Source organism: Prionailurus bengalensis, chromosome A2, assembly GCF_016509475.1.
Source record: "Prionailurus bengalensis isolate Pbe53 chromosome A2, Fcat_Pben_1.1_paternal_pri, whole genome shotgun sequence".
In the NCBI taxonomy this organism is placed as follows: Eukaryota; Metazoa; Chordata; class Mammalia; order Carnivora; family Felidae; genus Prionailurus; species Prionailurus bengalensis.
The window spans coordinates 10,729,172-10,753,489 of record NC_057348.1 but is presented as its reverse complement, the minus strand read 5'-3'; the positions used below and the strand labels follow the sequence as shown (position 1 = coordinate 10,753,489).

General features: G+C 39.0%; 2 protein-coding genes and 1 pseudogene across 2 annotated transcripts; 1 reads left to right on the top strand and 2 right to left on the bottom strand.

The window, feature by feature from the left end:
• Positions 1-843: 843 nt before the first annotated feature.
• Positions 844-1,854, top strand: LOC122487005 (olfactory receptor-like protein OLF4). The gene has a single exon (XM_043586852.1). The coding sequence runs from the start codon at positions 844-846 to the stop codon at positions 1,810-1,812; it is 969 nt and encodes a 322-aa protein (XP_043442787.1). The 3' UTR covers positions 1,813-1,854.
• Positions 1,855-11,807: 9,953 nt separating this feature from the next.
• Positions 11,808-12,752, bottom strand: LOC122486564 (annotated as a pseudogene).
• A 366-nt stretch (positions 12,753-13,118) lies between these two features.
• Positions 13,119-22,084, bottom strand: LOC122486563 (olfactory receptor 7A10-like). Its single transcript, XM_043585914.1, has 5 exons — positions 21,179-22,084; positions 19,721-19,761; positions 14,970-15,114; positions 13,514-13,564; positions 13,119-13,293 (listed from the first exon to the last, which is right to left on the bottom strand). Exons 1-5 carry the CDS (start codon positions 22,078-22,080, stop codon positions 13,119-13,121), a joined length of 1,314 nt encoding a protein of 437 aa, XP_043441849.1. The 5' UTR covers positions 22,081-22,084.
• Between the last annotated feature and the right edge of the window lie 2,234 nt (positions 22,085-24,318).

Here is a 24,318-nt window from a genome sequence, read left to right as displayed (position 1 = left end):
TACAGAGGCCAGAACTAAATGAACACGTGGCATTCAGGAGGGCTCTATGTCAATTTACAGGACACTTTTGTAAGTAGATTCTAAAATACAAGCAGTGTATACCGTGGGCGAGTGACTCCTTCCTCTTGAAGGTTAACCAGCAGTGAGGACACCTATTTCCTTGAAATTGCCTGATACCACATCTGATCTCTCTCCTTTTCCTTCCCCTTCCCACACATGCTACCTATTTTGGATTGAACAGCTCATAGTATCATCCTCAGAGTCTTTGCAGAGACCATTCCCTCAGCCAGCACACACTTCCCCAGACATGCTCGTGGTTCCTGCCTTCCTTTCCCTGAAGTCTCCTTTCAAATGTCACCTGTTTACTGGTCTTAACAGAACACCAATTACAAAATAGCATTTGTATCCACGCTCTCCTTTACACCTACTCTTGTTCTCTTCACAGCACTTGACACCCTCTGATGTCCTATTAATATTTTGATTTGTTTCTATTCATTCTCCATCACTGCATCATAGTGGCTGTTGGTTTTCAGTTTCCTGTGCTCATTGTCTAGACAACACCCGGAACATGTTTGACACTCAGTACATATTCTTCGAATGCATGAAAGATATTCTTGGTAAAACAGTAAAATGCATGACATCTGTTGGGGAATGCAGAGAAAGGGACTGAAACGCCTAATCAAAGATGAAATGAGAAGGAATCCCTTCAAGGGGACAGTCAATACACAAGATACTGAATTTAATTTCTTGACTGCACAATATAAATTGGACCCTTTCAACTATGTGAGTAATGCCTTCAGGTGAAAATTGATGATATCTTTTTCCGGGGGCCAGTTCAACCTCATGGAACCAGGAAACAATACACGACTCTTAGAATTTCTGCTTCTGGGATTTTCAGACGGTCCAGAACTGCAGCCCCTCATATTTGGGCTTTTCCTCTCCATGTACCTGATCACTGTGCTTGGGAACCTGCTCATCATCCTGGTTGTCAGCTCTGACTCCCACCTCCACACCCCCATGTACTTCTTCCTGGCCAACCTGTCCTTTGTAGACATCTGCTTCACATCCACCACCATCCCGAAGATGCTCTGGAACATCCAGACACAGAGCAAAATCATAACCTATGAGGACTGCATCACCCAGATGAACTTTTTCTTAATCTTCTCAGTGTTGGACATCTATCTCCTGGCTGTGATGGCCTATGACAGGTTTGTGGCCATCTGTCACCCCCTGCAATACACGGTCATCATGAATCCCCGGCTCTGTGGGCTGCTGGTCCTGGTGTCCTGGATCACGAGTGTCCTGCATTCCTTGTTGCAAACTTCAATGGTGTTGCGGCTGTCCTTCTGTACAGAGGTAGAAATCCCTCACTTTTTATGTGAACTCAATCAGATGATCCAACTTGCCTGTTCTGACACCTTTCTTAATAACTTGGTGATGTATCTTGCAGCTGTGCTGCTGGCTGGTGGTCCCCTCGTTGGGATCCTTTACTCTTACTCCAAGATAGTTTCCTCCATACGTGGGATCTCATCAGCTCAGGGCAAATATAAAGCATTTTCCACCTGTGCATCTCACCTTTTAGTTGTCTCCTTATTTTTTTGTACGAGCCTAGGAGTGTACCTCAGCTCTGCTGCTACCCAGAGCTCCCACTCAAGTGCCACAGCCTCGGTGATGTACACGGTGGTCACGCCCATGCTGAACCCCTTCATCTACAGCCTGAGGAACAAAGATATAAAGGGGGCTCTGAGGAGATTCTCTGCAATGGCAGTTAGAAAAGGTCCAATTGTCTTGCGGTTGAAGAATTTCCCATGATTTCAGTCCTCAAAGACTTTGAGTCAGAAGGTGTGATCTTTTTAAAGCAAATTGTGGACATAGAATTTGCTTTCATTAACTCCCTGTAATTTTTATTTTTTCAATACAGTACAATGTAGTTACTCATTTTATTAATTTTTTTTACCTCTCTCTGATATCCAACCATCTTCCCTTCATTTTCTTCTGCTATTTCTAAGTTGATTCCCAATCTGTTTTATGAAAAAATTAGCAATTCCTAGTTATCTATTGGAACTGCTTGGATTTCTTATGAATAATTTCTTCTCCAATGACAAAAATCACCCCACGTAATGTCTGTAGTTTTCCTAAAAAAGTAGTCATTTGTTACCGCTCTGATGGAAAAAAATTCAATCTGGCAATAGGTCATTTGTATTCTATTCTATTCTATTCTATTCTATTCTAAGACCACAGTTTTTCACTTTATGTCGGTCATTCCTTTGTAAATCACTAACTTAACTGCTCTTCCTGATTAACATATTAGCATATTTTATAACAGGCCATTGGTTTTATTCCCCTAATTAGGATTCTGTTCTCTTCTCAGGTTCTATGTCCCCAGTGCTTACATTAGTCACTGGCAAAACTGATTATCAAATACATGTCTATTACTGGAGTCTATGGAAACAGGAATTCAAATGAATAGAATGACTTAATATAGCTTTGGAGTCAAAGATGACCTCGAATATGATAAAGCAAATTTTAAAGTGTCCTCTGTATTACTAGGCACTACATTTTCTTTTCAAGTACATCTCTCAGTCAGGTATGGTGCACCAGTGGCAGTGTTTAAGGGGATTTATTTGCTGGGGTGAATAACTGGTTAAGGTGTTACAGTCAAAAGACTTATAAATAAAAACCATAAAATGTTGCTGAAAGAAATTAAAGAGGACATCAATAAATGCGATGGCATTCTGTGCTCATGCTTGGAAATTTTTAATTTAAAATTTAATTTCAGGATGGCTTTTAAAAAACTTTTCCCCAAAAAAACCCTTTTTGTTATTTTCATATTGTCATTGAATTTCTAGATATTTGGGGTAGTATTGCCATCTTAACAACTTTAAATTTAAATTTAAAATTTCTCCAACAAAGGACCATGGCTTTGCTCTCAGTCTGTGCTCCACATCCAGGACCCGCAGCATCAACACCACCAAGGAGCTTGTTAGAGAAGCAGAGTTGCTGGGGCCCCTGGAGACCTGAGCAATAAGAATTTGCATTTCAACTACAGTCCCTGGTGAATTGCATGCACACTGAGGCTGGAAAAGCCTCAGTGGGGAACAGGTTTTCTCACCTTCTCACGGTTGGCCGTTAGACATAGATAATTATTGTTGTTGGGTGCTGTCCTGTGAAGGAAGGTACTCAGCAGAATCCCTTCAGACATGGCCAAATATCGCAAGAGCAACTCTGGTTGGGAACCGCTTCCCAGAGTTTCAGACTGGAAGCTCCCAAGATAATTTCAACTAAGACTACATCCCTGCTTGGTTTATGCCTTTGAGCAGAACATTAAATTCCTCTGAGACCCATTTAGACAATAGAGAATAGAGCTGATGAAAGGATGACTTCATAGATAATACTTTTGTGAAAATTAAATCATAGAATCGCTTTAGTGTGCTAAGCTAGCCTATGCTGCAGGAAATCTAAACGTATCTCTTATAATTAAAATACACTTCATCATGAGGGAGTAAACAACAGTTCTTAACTTCTGATCTAACCATTAAATTCCTAATTGTTTTGGCTAAACTATCATGAAGCTAAGGAGTATAGTACCCAAGGGTTTTTTTTTTTAATTTTTTTAATGTTTATTTATTTTTGAAGGATAGAGAGACAGAGCGAGAGCAGGGGAAGGGCAGAGAGAGAGGGAGACACAGAATCCAAAGCAGGCTCCAGGCTCTGAGCTGTCAGCACAGAGCCTGACGTGGGGCTCAAACTCACAAGCTGTGAGATCATGACCCAAACCAAAGTTGGACGCTCAACTGACTGAGCCACCCAGGTGCCCAGTACCCAAGGTTTTATACTACAGGATCAAATTTCTCCCCTCTGCTGAAGAAGGAAATAGTAATTTTCTAGAGACATCAGGGATTGTGTCCCCACCATAAATCAATGTTTTGAAAACCTAAGGGAACTAATCAGATGAGTTACTCAGTATTAGATTTTTGGGAAAACTTGAAGTCAGGGTTGTGATGAGGTGCTGGGAGGTGTGGACCACTGGAAGGTAGGAGATTAATGGAGAAGAAGGAATCAAAACTGAATTCACCTGGATTAGCACACAGTGTCCTAGGATCAGAGAGAGAACCCGCAGGAAAATTTCCCATTGTGTCTGGATCATTGCCCCATAGGGAGATCATGTGCTTACAGGTTAGAGTAAAAGCTGCTTAATGAGCAGACATAGGAGCTGTAAATATCTCCTCTGTAGTCCCACAGCGTGTGCCACTTTGGGCTGTACAGGACATTGTTCTTTCTTTGGAGTCCCAAGTCTGTCTGGGAGACCAGCACCTGACCCCTTCCTGCCATCTTGTGGGGACAGAGCTTCAGTCCCCAACATCAACCATCCAGGGAGTCCTCTTCTTGGCTTTCTACATTCTTCCCTCACCGGACATAATTACTTCTGTTAAGTTTCTCAAGATCCACATATGAGTGAAAACATATGGTATCTGTCTTTCTCTTCTTGCTTTTGATTTAAAGTGAGAGACATCTGAGTCTTGCAATTGAATATGGATAGGCCATCGTAGGATTATTAACTGACCTAATATCAATATTGCTGTGTCTTGGGGAACAGGAAGGCCTAAGGAGAGGGAAGGAGATGGGGAACAATCAAACAGTGGATTGGTCGGAATACATACCATTTATCCATTAAGTTTGCTGTCATATGTGTGTGGTTCATGAAGCCTCAAAACAATGACAATAGTCACATTAGGGTCACAGATCACCATAACAAATACAATAATAATAATGAAAAAATGAGATATTGCAAGAATTTCCAAATTGTGATACAGAGACATGAAGTAAGCAGGTATTGTTGGATAATTGGTGCCGATAGACCCTCTTCACACAGGCTTGCCACAAACCTTTAACTTGTTTTTTAAAAAATTCCATATCTACGAAGTGCAGTAAAGTGCAATAAAACAAGACATGCCTGTTTGTGCTGTCATACATATGTCACATGATATTCTGAAGTCACATGTACAAATAGACATGAAATTCCAAGTCAATGACAAAGATGACTAGGTCAGAGTCAAGGTCAGGTGAACATGTTCTTTGGTAGATTACTGTCAACAAAACTAGAACCATTGTGTGATTTTCTGCACTATGGAGGAAAAGATCTAAGGAGTGTGAAAACATATCACTGAGGAATGGAGTCAGCTGGGAATAGTAAATGAGAAGTAAAAAAACCTGTCCAAGGAGAAGCCATGTAAGACGTATCAGGGAGCAATATTAGCTCCCAGTGTTACCTAGCTGATTGGGGTAATGCTAGCTAGTTGAAAGGGTTGAAAGAAATGTGCAAAGTGGGTAGAAACTCCGGCTGGATCTTTTTTGACTCTCTTTTCTGATTTTCCCCAGCATCACTAAAAAAGACAAGCAAAAACCTCCCAGTCTGAGATTCTGGATTACAGAATTGCCTTGAGGCAATTCAAGATGGTTTGGGCAGAGATAACTGAATTCAATTGGCCTCAAGTATTAAAATTATTCCCTAACTCAGTCCTTCTAGATAGAGTCCTGACTCTTTCTTTTGTTCATTAATAATGAAAGGATATTAAGATTCTAAAGCCAGAGTAAGGGAAATAGATTGCCAGCTGAGAGTCAAATGGCAAAATCAACAGTTATAATACAGCTGCTATAAATTCTGTACACCCTCACTCTGCTGAAAGTACATTTGTTCCCCCTCCATGCCCAACACAGAGCCTGATACACTTGAGCTGTGTAGTATAGACTGAATTGTGTCCCATTAAAATTCCTAGATTGAAGATCTAATCCCCAATGTGACTGTATTTGCAGATAGGATTTTTAGGAAGTGATAATGGTTAAGTGAAGTCATAAGGGTGGGGTACTAACCCAGTTGGGTTGGTGTCTTTATAAGAAGAGAAAGATCTCTCTCTCTCTCTCTCTCTCTCTCTCTGTCCCCACATGAACCAAGGAAAGGCCAGTTGAAGACAGCGCATGAAGGTGGCTTCCTACAAGTCAGTAAGAAGTCTCTCACCAGAACGCAACGATAATGGCACATGATCTTGGACTTCCATCCTTTATAACTGTGAGAAAATAAACTTCTGTGATCTAAGCTAATGTGTAGCACCCATTTGATGAATGAAGGAGGAGTACATTTCCCTTAGATAAATTACCCAAATGTTCTTCAATTTCTGAAAAACATATATGGAAGTTTTTATGGAAGTCTTTGTCTTTTGATGAAAAGATTATATATGGTATAAGGCAGTAATATTCTATGTGCCCTGACTCTGGTTCTGAGTCCCGGGAGAAGCTTTTCTTGTCTCTTCAGAGCAATACTCCAGGAATAATTTTCTTTTTTGGTAGAGTATTATCCATATAAGTCATTCTTCTTGGACAGTCTTACCTAGAGCCTATGTGTAGGCTCCCCCAAGCCCCAATCATAGGACTACCCAAGCTATAAAAGATGATTTCTTCAACTGTGCTTATGAAGTGGGCCTTAAAAGGAAACAAAAACTGCTTTTGTGAAAATGGTTTAAGACACAAGCCACTCAGAGAAGGTCTTTTAGGATGACTATTGTTTTAACTTGCCACCTTTGGACCAGTGTCCCTCAGAAATATTTTTAACTCAATGTGTTCACAAATGTATGCACCCATGTAAATATTAGTTCAGGAAAGACATCTTGATTATCTCACATATTGATTATCTTAAAGTTTCTGTGGGCTGGGAATCTAGGCATGGCTTAGCTAAATTCTCTGAACCATGATCTCTCAAAAAGCTACAATCCACCCATCAGAACTGGTCAGGGTCTTATGTGAAGGTTTGACTGGGGAAAGTTATATTTCTAAGTTTACATCATTTTTAGAAGGATTCAATTTTCAGGAGCTCTTGGCCTGATGGCTCCATTTCTCCTGTAGATGTTTGCTGGAAAGCATGTAACAAGCAAGAATACTAAGCAATAAAAATGAACAAACTATTGATACATGCCACAAGTTGCCACATGGGACTCTCCAATATGGAAGCTTGCTTCATCAAGATGTGAAAGTTAAGAAGGCAATAGAGTCTGCTAGTAAGACGGAAGTCAAAGTCTTTGAAAACCTAATCACAAAAATTATCTATCACTTCTGCTGTACCCTATTTATTAGAAACAATTTGCTACATCAGTTTCACATTCAAGGCATGAATAACATGAGATGAAGACTACAGGAGACCATCTTAGAAGTCTGCCTACCACACTCATCATCTGGTCAACATTTGTTGTCAAGTTGAAAATGCCACTTTAGCCACTTCAATGGCATCTGCAATGGCATCTTATTGTACTTTGGTTTATATTTCTCTAAATGACTAATGATGAGCAATTTTTTATACATTTATTGCACATTCATATATATTTTGTGTGAAATATCTCTTCAAGTCTTTTAACCGTTTTTATTACATTATTTGTCTTCTTACCATTGAGTTTTAAGAGTGCTTTATGTATTCTCTATGCAAGCCTTTCATTCAGACATAATATGGTAGATATTTTCATCCTATCTCTTAATGCTACCTCCTAAAAAATACCGATCAATTTTTTAATAATTAGTATCTTATTTTTAAGCAATATTAGGTACTCCAAAGTCACAAAGTTTCTGTCTTATGATTTTCTGGAAGTATTTTAGTCTTATCTTTTATGTTTAGGTCTATACTCCATTTAAAATTAATTTTTGAATATAGTATACATTGGCATCAATGTTTATTTTTTGCCATATTGATATCCAATTATTCTAGTACTATTTGTTGAGAATATATTTTTCCTATTGACTTATCATGTCACCTTTTAAAATAATTTGATTGTATATGTGTGGGTTTATTTCTGGGCTCTATGTTTCTTATAGTGATTTATTTATATGTTGTAAGCCAATATCACAGTATCTTGATTACTATAAATTTGTAATCGTTTGGAAATAAGGTAGTATAAAAATGCTAACTTTGTTTTTCCTTTTTCCATAGTTTTTGGGTTTTCTAGATCTTTCAAAATGCATATTCATTTTAGAATCAGCTTAACAGTTTTTACAAAATTGCCTGCCAGAATTTTGATTGAGATGATACTGAATATGATAGAACATTTCTGGAAAGAATTCCAAAATCTAAGCTCTAGCACTTATTAGATGTGTGACTATAGAAGTTACTTAACCTTTCTGTGCCTTGGTTTCCTCATATGTAACACGTAATCTCCATTGCAAATACCCTACAGTTTTTGAGAGAAATAAATTTTTTCTGTATGTAAAACACTTAGAACAACATTTACATATAGCAAGTCTCATGTAAGTATTAGCTATCTGAATGTAATAATGATTACTTGTACTTTATTTCTCTTGTTTATTATGTTGTAGCAGGAACTATAATAAAGATGATTTTTAAATGCTTGATTTGTTTATGATTTTATTGGAATGCTTGTATGGTTTCCCCAGTTGGTACAATGTTAATGTAGGTCTAAAGTAACATATCTTCATCATAATAAAGAAAGCGACCATCTATTTTAAAAAGAGCAGCTTTGAACAGACAGAAATACTTCATGAACTTGAAGACAGGCCAGTTGAAATTATTGAGTGTTCGGGGCAGAAAGAAAAAAGAAATAAGAAAAACTAAACAGATCCTAAGAGACTTGTGGGACTCCATTACCAAAACCAACACAAGCATTAAGGGAGTCCAGAAAGAAAAGAGAAATGGGCAAAAAGAAGTAATTGAAAGAAAGAAGCAATTATTTGAAGAAGTAATTGCTGAAACTCCCCAAATTTGATGAAATAAATTAATCTACATATCCAAGAAATTCAGTGAACTCAAAGTAGGATAAACAAAGAGATTCACACTGAGACACATAATCAAACTACTGAAAGCCAAATATAGAAGAGGTAATCCTGAGTTCAGTAAGTGAGAACTCATCATGCATGAGATCCTCAATAAGATTGTAAGCCGATTTTTCCACAGAAACTTTGGAGGCCAGAGCCAATGGGATATTATATTTAAATTACTGAAAGAAAATACTGTCACCTTAGAATTCTACACCTCATGAAAGTGTATGAAACATGAAGGAGAATTTCAGACATTCTCAGATAAACAAAAGCCAAGGCAGTTGGATTCCTACTGGACCCGCCCTATAAGAAAAGCCAAAGGGAGTGCTTCAGGTCAGAATGGAAGGACACTACACAGTAACGTGAGGCCTTAGGAGGCCAGAAATATCTTGGTTGGAGTTAAATACATGGGAAAATACAAAACCAGCATTTTGTAATATCAGATTTTAACTCCACACTCCATATGTGGAAGGACTTACAACACAACTGCTTAAAAATAATTACATGAGGGGCACCTGGGTAGCTCAGTTGGTTGAATACCTGATTCTTGATTTAGGTTCAGGTCATGATCCCAGGATTGTGGGATTGAGTCCCAAGTCAGGGTCCACACTTAGTAAATTCTCTCTTTCTCTCCCTTTGATCCTCTTCCCTGCTCACATGCTTTCTCGCTCGCTCTCTCACTTTCCCTCAGATAAATTTAAAAAATAAATAAAATAAAAAAATAAAAAATAAAAATACTCCTACTTTAAAATTTTTTAATAATTACGTGAATTTTGATAATGATAAAATGATGGGTAGAACTGTGTAGGAGTAGAGTTTTATATATGGTTGAAGTCAAGTTGATATCACTTCAAATGATATTGTTACAAGCTAAGGATGTTACATGTAATCCCCATGGTAACTACAACTAAAATATCTATAAACTACAGGACAAAAGAAATGAGAAGGGAATCAAAGTGTGTCAGTATACAAAAATCAAATTGACTCCAAAAAAGGACTGAAAACACAATTCTCAGTACATTTTTAAGTTGAAATTACTCTAAGTATCTTCTCCAACCACAGGGAATGAAACTATAAATCAATATAAGGAGGAAAACTGGAAAATCCACAACTATGTGAAAATTGCAGAGCACACTCAATCAATTGACTAAGGAAGAAATCATAGGGGAAATTAGAAATGATCTTCAGATAAATCACAACATACATAAACTTATGGGATGAGACCAAAGCAGTGCTGTGTAGATTTATCTCCAGTGATTCAACATCTAAACTCCCAAGAATGCCTTAAGAAAGCAGTCAGAGGCCATAGTATCAACAAGAGATTGAGAAATACATTGGTGACGTATGTGACATCTCTGCAGAGTACTGTAGTGGTTGTCCTCTGCGTGACGGAGTTATGAAACATGGGAGGTGCTGACATTGGAACACGTTCAACCTAGGTTCAACAGAGAGAATGACATCCCAAACTGGCAGAGGCCGAGCAGATGTCACTCAAAGTGAGAGGTGAGGAATTTATCGTTAATGTAATGGGTAGAAGAATCAAATGTTAATCAAAATTGATTGAACCATAGGGACTTTTTGGAATAGGCAATTGATCTTGATGCCTTCTTAATTAAAAGTGATGGGCATCTTACTAAGATCCCATCCATCTGTATAACTAAGAAAAATTCAAGTTCTCATACAAAGAAAGTTGGCCTAAGTCATCAGAACGAAGAGTCGCAATGACTCAAGCCTGAGACTTTTCATTGACCCTCAAATGATGGGACCAGCTCACCTTGAAAAAACATTAAAACTGCAACAGACTAATGCTCTTTATTTTTCTCCTGACTTTACACAAAGATGTTTATGTGCTGGAGCTGGTTCCTAATGGGTTATGAGGTGTGACCGTGCATGTCTCATCCCACTTTGTTGGGTAAAAGTCACATGGGTAGCTTAAAGTTAGCCATGTGAGAGATTTATACTATAGAAATTGGCAAATAATGTAATTAGGCATTTTTCTACCATTCATTTCTTTCTTTCTTTCCCTTCCTTCCTTCCTGTGGAAATTTATCAGAAAATTGTGAAGTAGGGAGTCTGAAATAGGAAATTACCATTATAGCATACAAATTAGTGATGTCACTTCTGGGTCAGGTGATGATAAAGTATTAACCTCATTATGTTTCACAAAGTGTATTTCAGGTCCATAACTGTATCCTGTTATTATGACCTAATTTCTAACATCAAGAGATGGAAAAGTCATAGATGGAATTTGGCAAAATACCCACGGTGCTTTTATAATCTGAGAAAGGGACATTATGTTAAGAGGGAGCAAAATAGATCCTCTGATAGTGTTCTTGCTTATAAAAATGTTAAGAATAGCAATGCATCCCTGGGGAAATTCCAAAGATCAATGACACTATCAATTCTTGAATGTCAAGGGCTGTCATTTCTGTTGTGCCAGACTCATGTTTTAGATGGTGCAGAAGAAATTAGATCTTAGAGACTGAATGTGGATTATTGTAGACTTTACCCAATGGTGACTCCAGTTCCTTCTGTTCTGCAATGTGTTCAATTTCTAAAGTGGATTCACACAAACTTTAGTGATTGGTATATAGCCTTTGATATGTCAAGTAGGTTTTCTTTGAGACCAGAATTTTCTTTGAGGGCAGCTGCTCTCATTGGCACGGGAAGCATTACACATTTATTCCTCTAGCTCTTCCTATAATATTATAAGTACTAAACCTCCTGTATTACATATATTTGCTGCTGAACACTCATGCACTGGATTCTATTTCCCACACTGACCTCCCAAAATATGAGAGATCAAAGTTTTAAATAAAATACAGAAGAAACAGTTACTTATCATGTATGAAAAATTAAAGAGGCTGAACCCTTGAGATAACATAAACTGCAGATTACCATTCTGTGAGCTTATAACATCATCATGACTTAGGTCCTGTGGGGTTTTGAGCATTGTTACTCACGATCAAGTCTCTGTCTTCATACAAATAATACCCCTATGTAGACAACGTTTCTTGGCTGAAGAGCTTTTTAAGGGCTTGCTTTATGTCTTTGTTTTTTAGACTATAGATAAAAGGGTTCAGCATGGGGGTGACCACTGTGTACATGACTGAGGCTATGGCACTGGACCTGGAGTTTTGTGCAGCAGCAGAACTCAGATACACCCCAAGAACAAGAACTTGTGCCATAGAACAAGGAGACAACTGAGAGGTGAGACCCACATGTAGAAAATGCTTTGTACTTGCCTCCAGCTGATGAAATTCTGAAAATGGAGGTTACAATCTTAGAGTAAGAGAAGAGGATCCCTGTGAGTGGAACAATAGCTACAAGGCCAGTAGCAAAATACATCACCAAATCGTTGAGAAAATTATCAGAACGAGCAAGATGGATTAGCTGATTAAGTTCACAGAAAAAGTGAGGGATTTCCAACTCTTCACAAAAAGAGAGTCGCAAAACCATTAAGCTCTGTAACAATGAGTGCAGGGCAGTCATGATCCAGGATGCCAGAAGCAGGAGCCCACAGAGGTGGGGGTTCATGATGATCGTGTAGTGGAGGGGGTGACAGATGGCCACAAACCGGTCATAGGCCATCACAGTCAGGAGGAAGTTGTCCAGATCTCCAAAAAGCATGAAAAAGTACAACTGGGTGATGCATCCTGCATAGGTAATGACTTTGCTCTGTGTCTGGATGTTCAGTAGCATCTTAGGGATGGTGGTGGAGATGAACAGATGTCTGCCAAAGAGAGATTGGAGAGAAAGAAGTACATGGGCGTGTGGAGGTGGGAGTCCATGATAACGGCCACGATGATGAGCAGGTTCCCAATGGATGTGACCAGATACATGGACAAAAACAGCCCAAAGAGGAGGGGCTGTAGTAATACATCTTCTGAGACACCCAGGAGGATAAATTCTAAAACACATGTTTGATTTTCTGATTCCATGTAGCTGATGAAATGGTGGAAAAGAGACAAAGAAATGCAGATTTAACCTCAAGAAGTTACCCTATACAATTACCCTGGTAAAAGGCTGAAGGTCCTGATTGGGAAGGTGAGGAAAAAGATTAATCAAATAAGTTTAGGGTAGTATACAGGGGTCCTTCCTCAAGAGGACTTGGCCCCCTTTCATTCCAAAATTTCTAGGTCTGTAAACCAGCTCTGGGAATTTATTAAGAGGTTGGGACTCACCGTTTTTTGATTAAGGTTAGTTTTTGTTTACTTGACCTTGAACTTTTCTGCTTAAACAGATCAAGCAAGAATTTAGTAGACTTTCTACCTAATTTCTCTTCCAGGAGCACCATGGTCAACTAGTCACCACCAACCATTGGAGTAAGTCAGACTATTCCAGTCCACTACAGCAATCATTTGCACTTTGCCTTTGGTTGTTGATGCTGCTACTTGGCCTCTGCCATCCCAGGACCCAATTACTCCCACTTCATTTAAGTTTTCCAACCCAGTGGCTGAAGTTTCCACTGTAAGATCTAGCCTACAGAGAACAGCAATCCCAGAGCTCATCAAGGATATTGTGGCTCCCCTCACAATCCATTTCTCATAGTCATTGTGCAAGGTATGTCCTCTGGACTCTTCCAGCGTGGGTGAGTAGGTCTAACCCGATAAACCCATTCTAACATTCCAATCTCCCCAAGCCTCTAAATCCACAACTCTACATTAAACCTAGGCATGTCTGGCACTTTCAACTCACTCACTGTGGGCTGCCTGTGGTCCGGTTTCCACCAAACAAACTGTAAGTTCCCAGGCTGCAACATTGAACGCAGAATGTCTGCTTAGTGAGCCCATATCAATACATTCAGCCCGTTCCAACTTTATGTTCTTTCCCACATTAGCCCACACTCTGAATCTATCCCTTCCCACACATGTTCCCTGGATTTCTGTCTGTATAAATTAGAAAACTCAAGTCGTTCTTCTGGAGTGTAGAACACTTTCTCACAGATCACACTGCACCTTATCCTTAGGGGCCTGCCGGCAAATGAGTCTAATTATGGATCTAGAAGCAAAGAGGAGTGTTAAGGGTGGGACATGAGGAGATTTGGCATTGTCTTGGGTGGCAACTGCCTGGTGGGGAGGCATTCGTTTCCTCAGGCAGAGCAGAGTTAACCCCTCAGACTGAAGTGGAGAGGTGACACCACTGTGGGTATGGAGGCCACTACCACTGGGGCGGCGGGTGACCCTATCACTAGGCATGGGGAGGCCAAACCCATTGGGGTAGATAGGCAGCTTCCACTGGCAAAGAAGACTTAGGGACTCAATCCTCCAGCTTCATCAAGGCCTTCATCAAGGGGCAGAGAGACAGGGAGACACAGAATCCGAAGCAGGCTCCAGGCTCTGGGCTGTCAGCACAGAGCCCAACGTGGGGCTTGATCCCACAAAAGGTGAGATCATGACCTGAGCTCAAGTCGGATGCTTAATCGGCTGAGCCACCCAGATGCCCCAAAGCTCTGTACATTTAAAACCTTGACTGTGAAGCCTTTACTAATCTCCTCAGGAAAAGTCTACTATTTTAGGACCCACTTCACCAGAATTGGAATACCATATCAAAGATTGCATTTACTTATTTCTATGTTTCTTCCTCTGTTTAGATCAGGAGCACCTCGAGAGAAGAAACAATACCTTATTAATTTCTTTATTCCCAGAATATGTTAGTTCCTACCATGCAGTAATTTCTCAATAAATGTTTGTGGAAAGAATGAATGGCTGAGTGGCATTAAAAAGAGATACCACTAACAGGGAAAAGGAAGAAACAGTGAAACAACAGAACAAACCATTGAGACAGGGAGGCCCCATGATGGATAGCCAACACCAGAGGAGACCGATGGGTGCAAAAAGACATTTTAGTGCATCCCACTTATTGACTTCCAAAATCTGGGACTTAAACGTGCCAGGATTTTGTATTAACAAACATTTCTTTACTTGTTATCCTTTTGTATAACATAAAGTTACTGCCAATAAAGAGAGTCCTATGCATCATTATCATACTCCCCAGTACCTGTGAAAATGCTGTGGTTCACCCAGATATTATCACAAAAAAGTCTGAGCTCACTCATGAAGTTCCTTCCCACTGAGATGAATGAATTTGCCCCCAGAAAGGGCAGGGTGATGGAACCATTCATGAGGTCTCTGGAAGACACAACTGTGTTTCCTCACCATCCGAAATTAGTAGAATTGACTTTAGAGGGCCTAGTGGAAGCATTTAAGAATTTCTGTGGCTTTAGGAGCTGAATTCCCAACAGTCCTGTTGATGAAGTATTCTTTTGTCTCTCTATACCTTGAGACATTTTGTTCCCTGGAGCTAAAAGAGAAAAACACGGTGCAGGCATGTGCTCATGTGCTGGATTTAATCCTGGGAGACATCTTTGGAGTTCTTACCTCTTTGGACTCTTTCCTCCCAGAAAAAGACCACCACTTTTTAGGTATGGCCGCTGTAATGCAGAGAAACCCACAATGCCTGCTCTAGCCTTGATTCTGGAGGGACACCATGATTATACCAGAATATCTTCTTTCTCCCATCTATTTTCTCTGGTGTTGTCCTCAATCATGACATTAAACAAATTCTGTTTCAAACTGCACGCTGACACCCAAGCTAAAAGAACAGAGACATCGGAGATCACACATGAAAGAGAATGCAGTCATTACAAAAACAGTTCAGAATAATACTCAACAGAATATAACCTCCAGCAAACAACGAGATAATTCCTGGGGGGGGGGGGGGAGGGCGGAGAGTGGAGACTCTGATGATTCCTGTTACTACATCAAAATGTTGAATATGCTTCAATAATTTTTAAAAGTTTAAAATAATACAAAATATCTTCTCCAATCAAATGAAGGGAAACTAGACATCAGTATCAGAAGGAAAACTAGAAAATTGTCAAATACATGAAGGTTCAAAAACACACACTTAACCAACCAGTGAGTCCAAGAAGAAACAATGAGGGATATTACAAAACACTTTGATAAGAACAAAAACAAGGGGCACCTGGGTGGCTCAGTAAGTTAAGCATCGGACTTTGGTTCAGGTTATGATCTCACGGCTCATGAGTTCAAGCCCCATGCCGGACTCTGTGTGGACAGCTCAGAGCCTGGAGCCTGCTTTGGATTCTATGTCGTCCTCTCTCTCTGCTCCTCCCCACTCGTGTTCTGTCTCTCTCTCTCTCTCTCTCAAAAATAAACATTAATTTTTAAGAAAAGAACAAAAACAAGAATACAACCTCCCAGAACTTATAAGTTTGGCAAAAGCAATGATCAGAGGGTAAGCTTATAGCTATAAATGTCTACATCTAAAAAAAAAAGAAAGAAAGACTTCAAATCAATATCCTAATTTTACACCTTAAAGAAATAATTAATAATAATAACTAATAATAATAATATCAAACTCAACTCCAAGCTACTTAAGGAAATAATAGATCCATGATAATAAAAATATAGACCAGTAAAACAAGAAAGAAAATCGATGAAAAGAAAAGTTGGTTTGTTGAGAACATTAATAAAAATGACAAAAGTTAAGATAAACTGAAATAAAGTGAAGAGAGTAGACATAAGTTACTGAAGTAAGAGATGAAAGTGTGGACATTAGTGTGGACCATAGGAAAATGAACATAAGAGAATGTTATGAAACATTGTACGCCAACAAATTAGATCATCTAGTTGAACGGATGCATTCCTAGAAATACACTAACAAAGTGGCTCAAGTAGAAATGAAAAATCTGAATAGATCTATAACAAATAAGGATATTAGAACAATAATAATAATTAAAAAAAAAAAAACCTTTCCAACAGAGGAAAGTCCAGGATCTGATGGCTTCATTGGTTAATCCTATCAAACCTTAATTTATACTGAACTTTCTCAAACCCTTCCAAAACATATTTGATGATACCATGACTGCCCTGACACCTAACTGAAGAAAACAAGAAATGTAAATTACAGTCCACTGTTCTTATGAGTATAGCTGCAAAAATCTTCTACAAACTACTAACGAATGGAATCCAGGAACATGTTAAAAGGATCCTACACTGTGACCAAGGGGAATTTTGACATTGATTTCTTAAATATGACACCAAAAGCACAAACAACAAAAGAAAAAGAAAAGAAAATGGGACCGCATTGAACCCTTTAGTGTATCAATAGACACTATGAAGAGAGCAGAAATACAACCCATAGGAGAGCACAGTATGTTTGCAAATTATACATTTGGTAAGAGTTGAATATCAGGAATATGTAACAAGTACAAAAACTCAACAACAGAAATAACAGCCCAATTTGAAAATGGACAAAAGACCTAAGTAGACATTTCCCCAAGGAGGACATACAAGGGGTCAAGAGGCACGTGTTCAACATCAACAGTCATTAGGGAACTACAACTCACAACCGTGAGATACCAAATCACATGCATAGGAAGGCTACTATTTTTCAAATGGAATATGAGAAATGTTTACAAGGATGTGGAGAAATTGGGAGCATCATGCATTGCTGATTGGGATGTAAAGTAGTTACATGGGGAAAAGATTGGCAGTAGCCAACAGATGGTTACTACCCACATGGTCATCAAATGACCATACATGGGTATCCATACATGGGATGTTATCCAGCCATGAAAAGGAATAAAGTTGGGAGTGTGCTGAGCGCTTTCAATTGCACTGGAGAGGCTACAGAAAGACATGACAAAGATAGGGGTTTTAGATCCTCAGATTATTTAGAATACAATAATCAGGGCATATACAGAACTGCATAAATCAAATCTCTGATCTCTCAAAGCTGTATCTCAGTATGGGAATGGAACAAAAACAAAGTCAGATCTCACATATGGATGTGCTACAAAATAAGTTGAATTCATAGCCTGCTAAATATCTTTTATAAAATTCAAGGCATCACTTGTAAAGAGGCAGTTGAGAACAATAATGAGTAGAAAGAATCTAGGATTTGGGTAAATTCAAATACTCTGATTTGTCCAACTACACAGAGGCTTCAGTTTGGCCCACACAGCACATCTTGCCCTGTCTGATGAGCCACACAGTACCTTGTCTAAAAGCTTTGTAATCACTTCACCTAAAACACATTCACCTTGCAAGGGGATGCCTGCCGATTCTTGTCATGTCCATTCCTTTTCCTCTTCCCTGAGCCAACATCTGACGTCAGATCTCAGGACACCACAGAGATAAATGCAAAGTTTAGATAAGATTAAATTAAGGGGCACCTGGCTGGCTCAACTGGTTAGGTGTCCAGTTTAGGCTCAAGTCATGATCTCGTGGTTCATGAGTTTGAGCCCCCCATTGGGCTCTGTGCTGACAGCTCAGAGCCTGGAGCCTGCTTCAGATTCTGTGTCTCCCTGTCTCTCTGTCCCTCCCCTGCTCTCTCCCTCTCTCTCTCAAAAATAAACATATATATATATATATATATATATATATATATATATATATGATGGAAATTAAGGTATCCAAGTAGTTGTGAGATTTTTCTAATTTTTTAATAAAAATGTAATGAATGCACAACAGAATGAATTCTACTGATCATGCTTGATGGAATATGGAAAGGAATTTTTGAGCAAACCAAATATTTTGATGGAGTGATTATCAGAAACCCAGGTCCATATGGCAGCTTGAACAAATGAGCATATTTAAATATATTTTTATCGCTTAGTTGACTGAAGTGTGGATTCAGTGATGGCCTGTTCTAAAAGCAGTTCAGGGTCCTAAGTATGTTATTATACAGTATATATGTGTATGTATATAGGAAATAATAAAGATTTGTGATAATAAAAATATAAACCAGTAAAACAAGAAAGAAAATCAATGAAAAGAAAAGTTGGTTTGTTGAGAACATTAATGAAAATGACAAAAGTTAAGATAAACTGAAATAAAGTGAAGAGAGTAGACATAAGTTACTGAAGTAAGAGACGAAAGTGTGGACATTAGTGTGGACCATAGAAAAATGAACATAAGAGAATGTCATGAAACATTGTACGCCAACAAATTAGATAATCTAGTTATCTAATCTATCTATCTATCTATCTATCTATCTATATATACAGAGAGAGAGAGAGAGAGAACTATGTACAGCTATATAGAGCTATATATAACAAGGAAAGCAAGGTATAAGCCAACAGGAATTTGGCATTAGATCTCTCATATTTGCACAATCACTCACTACCCAAATATCACTCCAGATGGGTTCAAAGGTCATTACATTCACCAAGAGATTGAGAAAAGAATTTGTGAGGAGTACAGCAGCTGTGTCGTGGTTTTCCACGTATGATAGAGCTAAGATGGGAGCTGCTGAAGTTGAGATGAGTTTCTTCTGACCCCAGGAGACAGAATGTGGTCCGGAACTGCGAACACCATATGTGAATCACGTGGCCATCAGAGGCATTAATGTGATAAGCAGGACAGCCAGCTTATTCTTTCCAACACATCAAGCCACTGGGATCTTTGCAAAAGGTGACTTATCATGGTATTTGGATGCATAAAATAGAATTTTCAAAGACCTAACAATCTATGTAAATATAAAAACTCTAGTTCGGGGTGCCTGGGTGGCTCAGTCAGTTAAGCGGCAGACTCTTGATTTTGGCTCAGGTCATGATCTCATGGTTCATGGGCTTGAGCCCCAAGTCATGCTCTGCACTGGCAGTATGGAGCCTTCTTGGGATTCCCTCTCTCCATCTCTCTCTGCCCCTTCCCCACTCTAGGTTTCTCTGTCTCTCTCAAAATAAATAAATAAACTTAAAAGCAAAACAACTCTAGTTCCGAGGTGAGGAGGTTTGACATGAGTCACCCAAATGAAGAGTCACAATCTCTCACTTGATTGTCAGACCTGAGACTTTTCAGTGACCCAGGTCCCACCCCTGTTGAGGATGGACTTATAAAACCGCCATGGATTATGATCAACATTTTCCTCCTAACCTTACCCAAAGGCAGTGATGTGAAGCAGCAGGTTCCTAATGTTTCATGAATGCCAGCTATACGACACTGCCATTCTGTTCCTGCCTTAGTGACAGCACATTGTTCACTTAATGGTCATAGAGGGACTATTTATTCCATAGAAATTGGCTTCCACTTGTTTCTCATTCTTTCATTCTTTCTATTTTTCTTTATTCCCTTCTTCCATCACTCCTTTGTTTCTCCCTCCCTTCTGTGCATTCTCTCTCTTTTTTTCTTAGCAAGAGTTAACATTGACCAAAATGCTAGAATTCAAAAGACCTGTGGCCTTCTACCTGGAAAAGAGTGAACGGGGTAAAAAGGAAAATACTAAGATCATTTTTTTTTTGAAAACTGGATTCTGGCTCTAACACTAAAGCAAAATGCCATTGCAGCTTCCCAATCAAAGTGGTGGCATAAAGGTTGCGTGGTGAATGAAGGAGTTCACTTACTCTGTCTCACAAAGACCATGGCAAGTCCACAGATTTATTCTGTTATTCATACCCACTTTCTGAGATGCATATTTAGAAATGACAAAGTTGGCCACTGACAGAATACCCACCTTGCTTTTGTGATCTATAAATGAGGACTATTATGGTAGGAACTGACAAGGAATATATCCTGAGGATGGTCCCGCCTATCAAAACATTAGAAGAAAGCCAGTAATGCCTGCCGAGGGGAATCACGTAGATCAGTGACAAAGTAATTGAAGAATCATGGGTTGTGATTTCTGTTTTTATCTTCAATGAACTTCTGTTTTCAACTGTGTTAAAGAAAATTAGATCTTGGAGACTAAATATGAGTTGTTATAGAGTTAATTTCATGTTGATTCCACTTCCAGATATGACCTTTTCCAGAGTGGTTAACATAAACTTTCATACTTGGTATGACTTGGGTATAACAAATTTCCTTTTTCCTAAAGCAGATAATCTAAGGGGGTAGATACCTTCCCCTGGCAGGAATAACAGCATACCCTCATTCCTTTGTCTTTTCCTGTCATTTAATATGCACCCAATTTCCTTTATTAAATATTTTATGGCAGGGGTGCATGGGTGGCTCAGTCAGTTAAGTGTCCAACTCTTGATTTGGTTCAGGTCAAGATCTTACAAATTGTGGCATTGAGCCCCACTTCAGGCTCTGTGCTGATAGGATAGACGTGGCTTGGGATATTCCTTCAACCCTCTGTCCCTCCACACCCATTCCTGCTCTCTTTCTCAAAATAAATAAATAAACACTAAAAATGACAGAAGAAATAGTTGCTCATAATGTATGAAAAACTTCTATCAATCAAATACTGTAAAAAGATAAACTGCAGTTTGTCAATCTATAAACTGATACAAATATCATGATCTAGGTTTTCTAGGGTTTGGAGCCCTGTTACTCAAGTCTTTATCCTGAAACAAAGAATCTTATATGCTGAGAATGTCCCTCTGCTAAAGGGCTTTCCCAGGGCTTGCTTGATGTCTCTGTTCCTCAGGCCATAGATGAAGGGGTTCAGCATGGGTGTCACCACTGTGTACATGACTGAGGCTATGGCACTTGTCCTGGAGTTTTGTGCAGCAGCAGAACTCAGATACACCCCAAGGCTTGTACCATAGAACAAAGAGACCACTGAGAGGTGAGACCCACACGTGGAAAATGCTTTATACTTGCCCCTCACTGATGAAATTCTCAAAATGGAAGTGACAATTCTAGAGTAAGAGAACAGGATGCCAGTGAGTGGAAAAACACCCAGAAGTCCACTTGTGACATAGATCATCAGGTCATTGAGGAAGGTATCAGAGCAAGCAAGTTGGATCACCTGATTAAGTTCACAGACAAAGTGAAGGATTTCCAGATCTGTGCAAAAAGAGAGTCGCAAAATCAGCAAGTCATGTAATAGAGAGTTAAAAATACTCAATAACCAGCATACCAGGAGCAGGATGCCACAGAACTTGGGGTTCATGATGACCATGTAGTGCAGTGGGTGACAGATGGCCACAAACCGGTCATAGGCCATCACGGTCAAGAGGAAGGTGTCTAATACTCCAAAAAGCATGAAAAAGTACATCTGGCTGAGACAACCTTTGTAGGAGATCACTTTGCTCTGCGTCTGGATGTTCAGCAGCATCTTTGGAACGGTGGTGGAGGTGAAACAGATGTCTGAAAAGCACAGGTTGGAGAGGAAGAAGTACATGGGTGTGTGGAGGCGGGAGTCTGTGATAATGGCCAGGATCATGAGCAGGTTCCCAGTGAAGGTGACCAGGTACATAGACAGGAATGGCCAAAAGAGCAGTGACTGCAGCTCCCCCTCATCTGAGAGTCCCAAGAGGATAAATTCTGTCACATGGGTTTGATTTCTTCCTTCCATGTGTCTGGTGAAAACAGCTGGAACAGAGACAAGAGCATTGTAAAGGCACAGGCAGTGATCACAGAATTGAAAGAAATGCTGTGTTTTCAACATACTTCACCCATTAATTATTATACATTCCCTACCATTCTTGAATAGGTACCAGATAATTTCAGAGAATCTGAGTGTTCCATGTTTTCCATGAGTCTGAAACTGTTTGCAATTCTTGTTCTGAATCAAAACAATTATTCAAAGCAATGTTCTTCTCCATAAATTTCCTGAGACCTTTTTTTTTACCCAACAAAATTTACAAATTATATTGTGACAAGTGTTGTTGAAAGCATAGCAAAAAGTAGTGATGTGTATTTTAACTTAACAAGACTGAGTCTAAGATGTGTGTGTCTCACAGGGAGGAATAGAATATTAATAAAGTAATAAATGACGTTTCAAGTGGTGGTTACAACTAACAGGTAAAATAATTCAGGACAACGTTGTCCTAAGTGGAAGGGAAACCTGCCTTTGTATCATGTGCGATCAGGAGCTTCTGAGCTGGAAAACTAAGAAATATATGAACCGTGCAGATATCTTTGAAAAAAACACTTAAGGCAGAGAAATCGCATGTGGAAAGAACTTGAATCAAGAGCTCACATGAAAGCATCAGGCAACATCAAAGAGAATGTTGTGAGAAGAGCAGGTAACACAACAGGAGTAGGAGTTGGATGCAAATAGCAGAGAGAAGAGCTCAAAGCCTTCTGCATGTGTGGAAACATTCTAAGGCAATGGACACCACAGTTCACCATCATTTTTATATGTATATGTTATATATGATGTCTGTCTACAACAGGATACATTTTATGTAAGGTATACAAATGGAGCATAATTCATTCCTGCATAATTCTCTGTCTTTCTCTCTACCTTTACTCTGGGTCCAGTTGGTCTAATTTCTGCATTTTCTATTGCATAAGACAGCTTCATCTTTCTATAAATGCTTTATGGGTGTGTACTTCACTAATAAATTTTCTTTGCACTACACACACATATACATACACACACACACACACACACACACACGAGTGTGGGTAGGGAGAGAGACAGAGTTCACCATTATTGTGGTACCGTATACTCTTGTAGCTGAAGCACATCTTTTTAGAAAGCAGAGGACAGGCTACACCATAAGTCAAAGAGCTCCTTTCTCCTAGGAGAACTGCATTTTGTAATGTAGGCATTCCAATGTACTGGTCATGGCTAAGGACCACTAGAACCACACAGAATTAAAAGAATTAACATCAGTCTTTCTCAAAGTCTTCAAAGGGAAATATTTCATACTTTATTCTATCAGGTCAGCATTGCACTGATACCAAAGCCATGAAAAGCCATTGCAAGAAAAGAAAACTACAGAGCAATATTCCCATGAAATATTGATGAGAACTTATTTAAGCATAGCAGGCTTTTGATCATAGTGTAGAAAAGGATTTTGCATCATGACCAAGTGGGATTTATACTTGGAAGGCAAGGATGGTTTAATTAATAACTCTCCTTCAGTGTAGTACAACATGTTAACAGAATGAAGGGCAAAAGCACATGATTATATCAACTGATGGTAAATAAAATGGTACAAAGTGGAGTGCTCCTTAATAGTAACAGCATTCAAAAACTAAGAATGGAAGGAAGCTTCCACAACACAAAATAGGTCATATGAAAACCCACCTGTAAAATCATTCTCAATAGTGAAACACTGAGAGCGACCCCTAAGATAAGGCAAGACTAGCATGTTTGTTTTCATACCTTTTACACAACGTGGCATTGCCTGTTCCAGACAGAGCAACTAGCCAAAAAAAGAAAAAAGAAAAGAAAGGAAAGAAGGAAATAAAAGGCATCAAAATCAGAATGAAAGAAGTAATATGATTCCTCTTCACAAAAGGTGGTGTTACTAAAAAAAGACATTAAAAACAAGAAAAACTGTTAGAGTAATAAACGAATTCAGTAAAGTTGCGGAATATAAGTCAATGCAAACATAAAACTCAGGGGGCCGATGGAATCCTAGAATGGAGTGCACCAAGTGAAAATAAACAATCTAACTGTATTACAATTGCGTGACACATTCTCAGTGAAACAAAAAACGTGAAGCAAAAAAATGTGAAGAAAGGCAAGATCTGGGAAAAGAGAAGAGTGTAAAACTGGACTTGAAAGAAATTGCACACAGGTGCTGCACCATACTTGTTTTTTTTAACATATGAAATTTATTGTCAAATTGGTTTC

What these genes read in the sequence shown, in the direction of transcription:
- LOC122486563 (XM_043585914.1), bottom strand. Translation starts at nt 22,080, where the DNA reads ATGGAAGGAAGAAATCAAACCCATGTGACAGAATTTATCCTCTTGGGA. An exon ending in CTTCACATCACTGCCTTTGG is followed by an intron (nt 15,115 to 19,720) that starts GTAAGGTTAGGA and finishes TTTCTCTTTTAG; the next exon opens with CTCCAGGGAACAAAATGTCT. An exon ending in CGGACCACAGGCAGCCCACA is followed by an intron (nt 13,294 to 13,513) that starts GTGAGTGAGTTG and finishes TGTTCTCTGTAG; the next exon opens with GCTAGATCTTACAGTGGAAA.
- LOC122487005 (XM_043586852.1), top strand. Translation starts at nt 844, where the DNA reads ATGGAACCAGGAAACAATACACGACTCTTAGAATTTCTGCTTCTGGGA.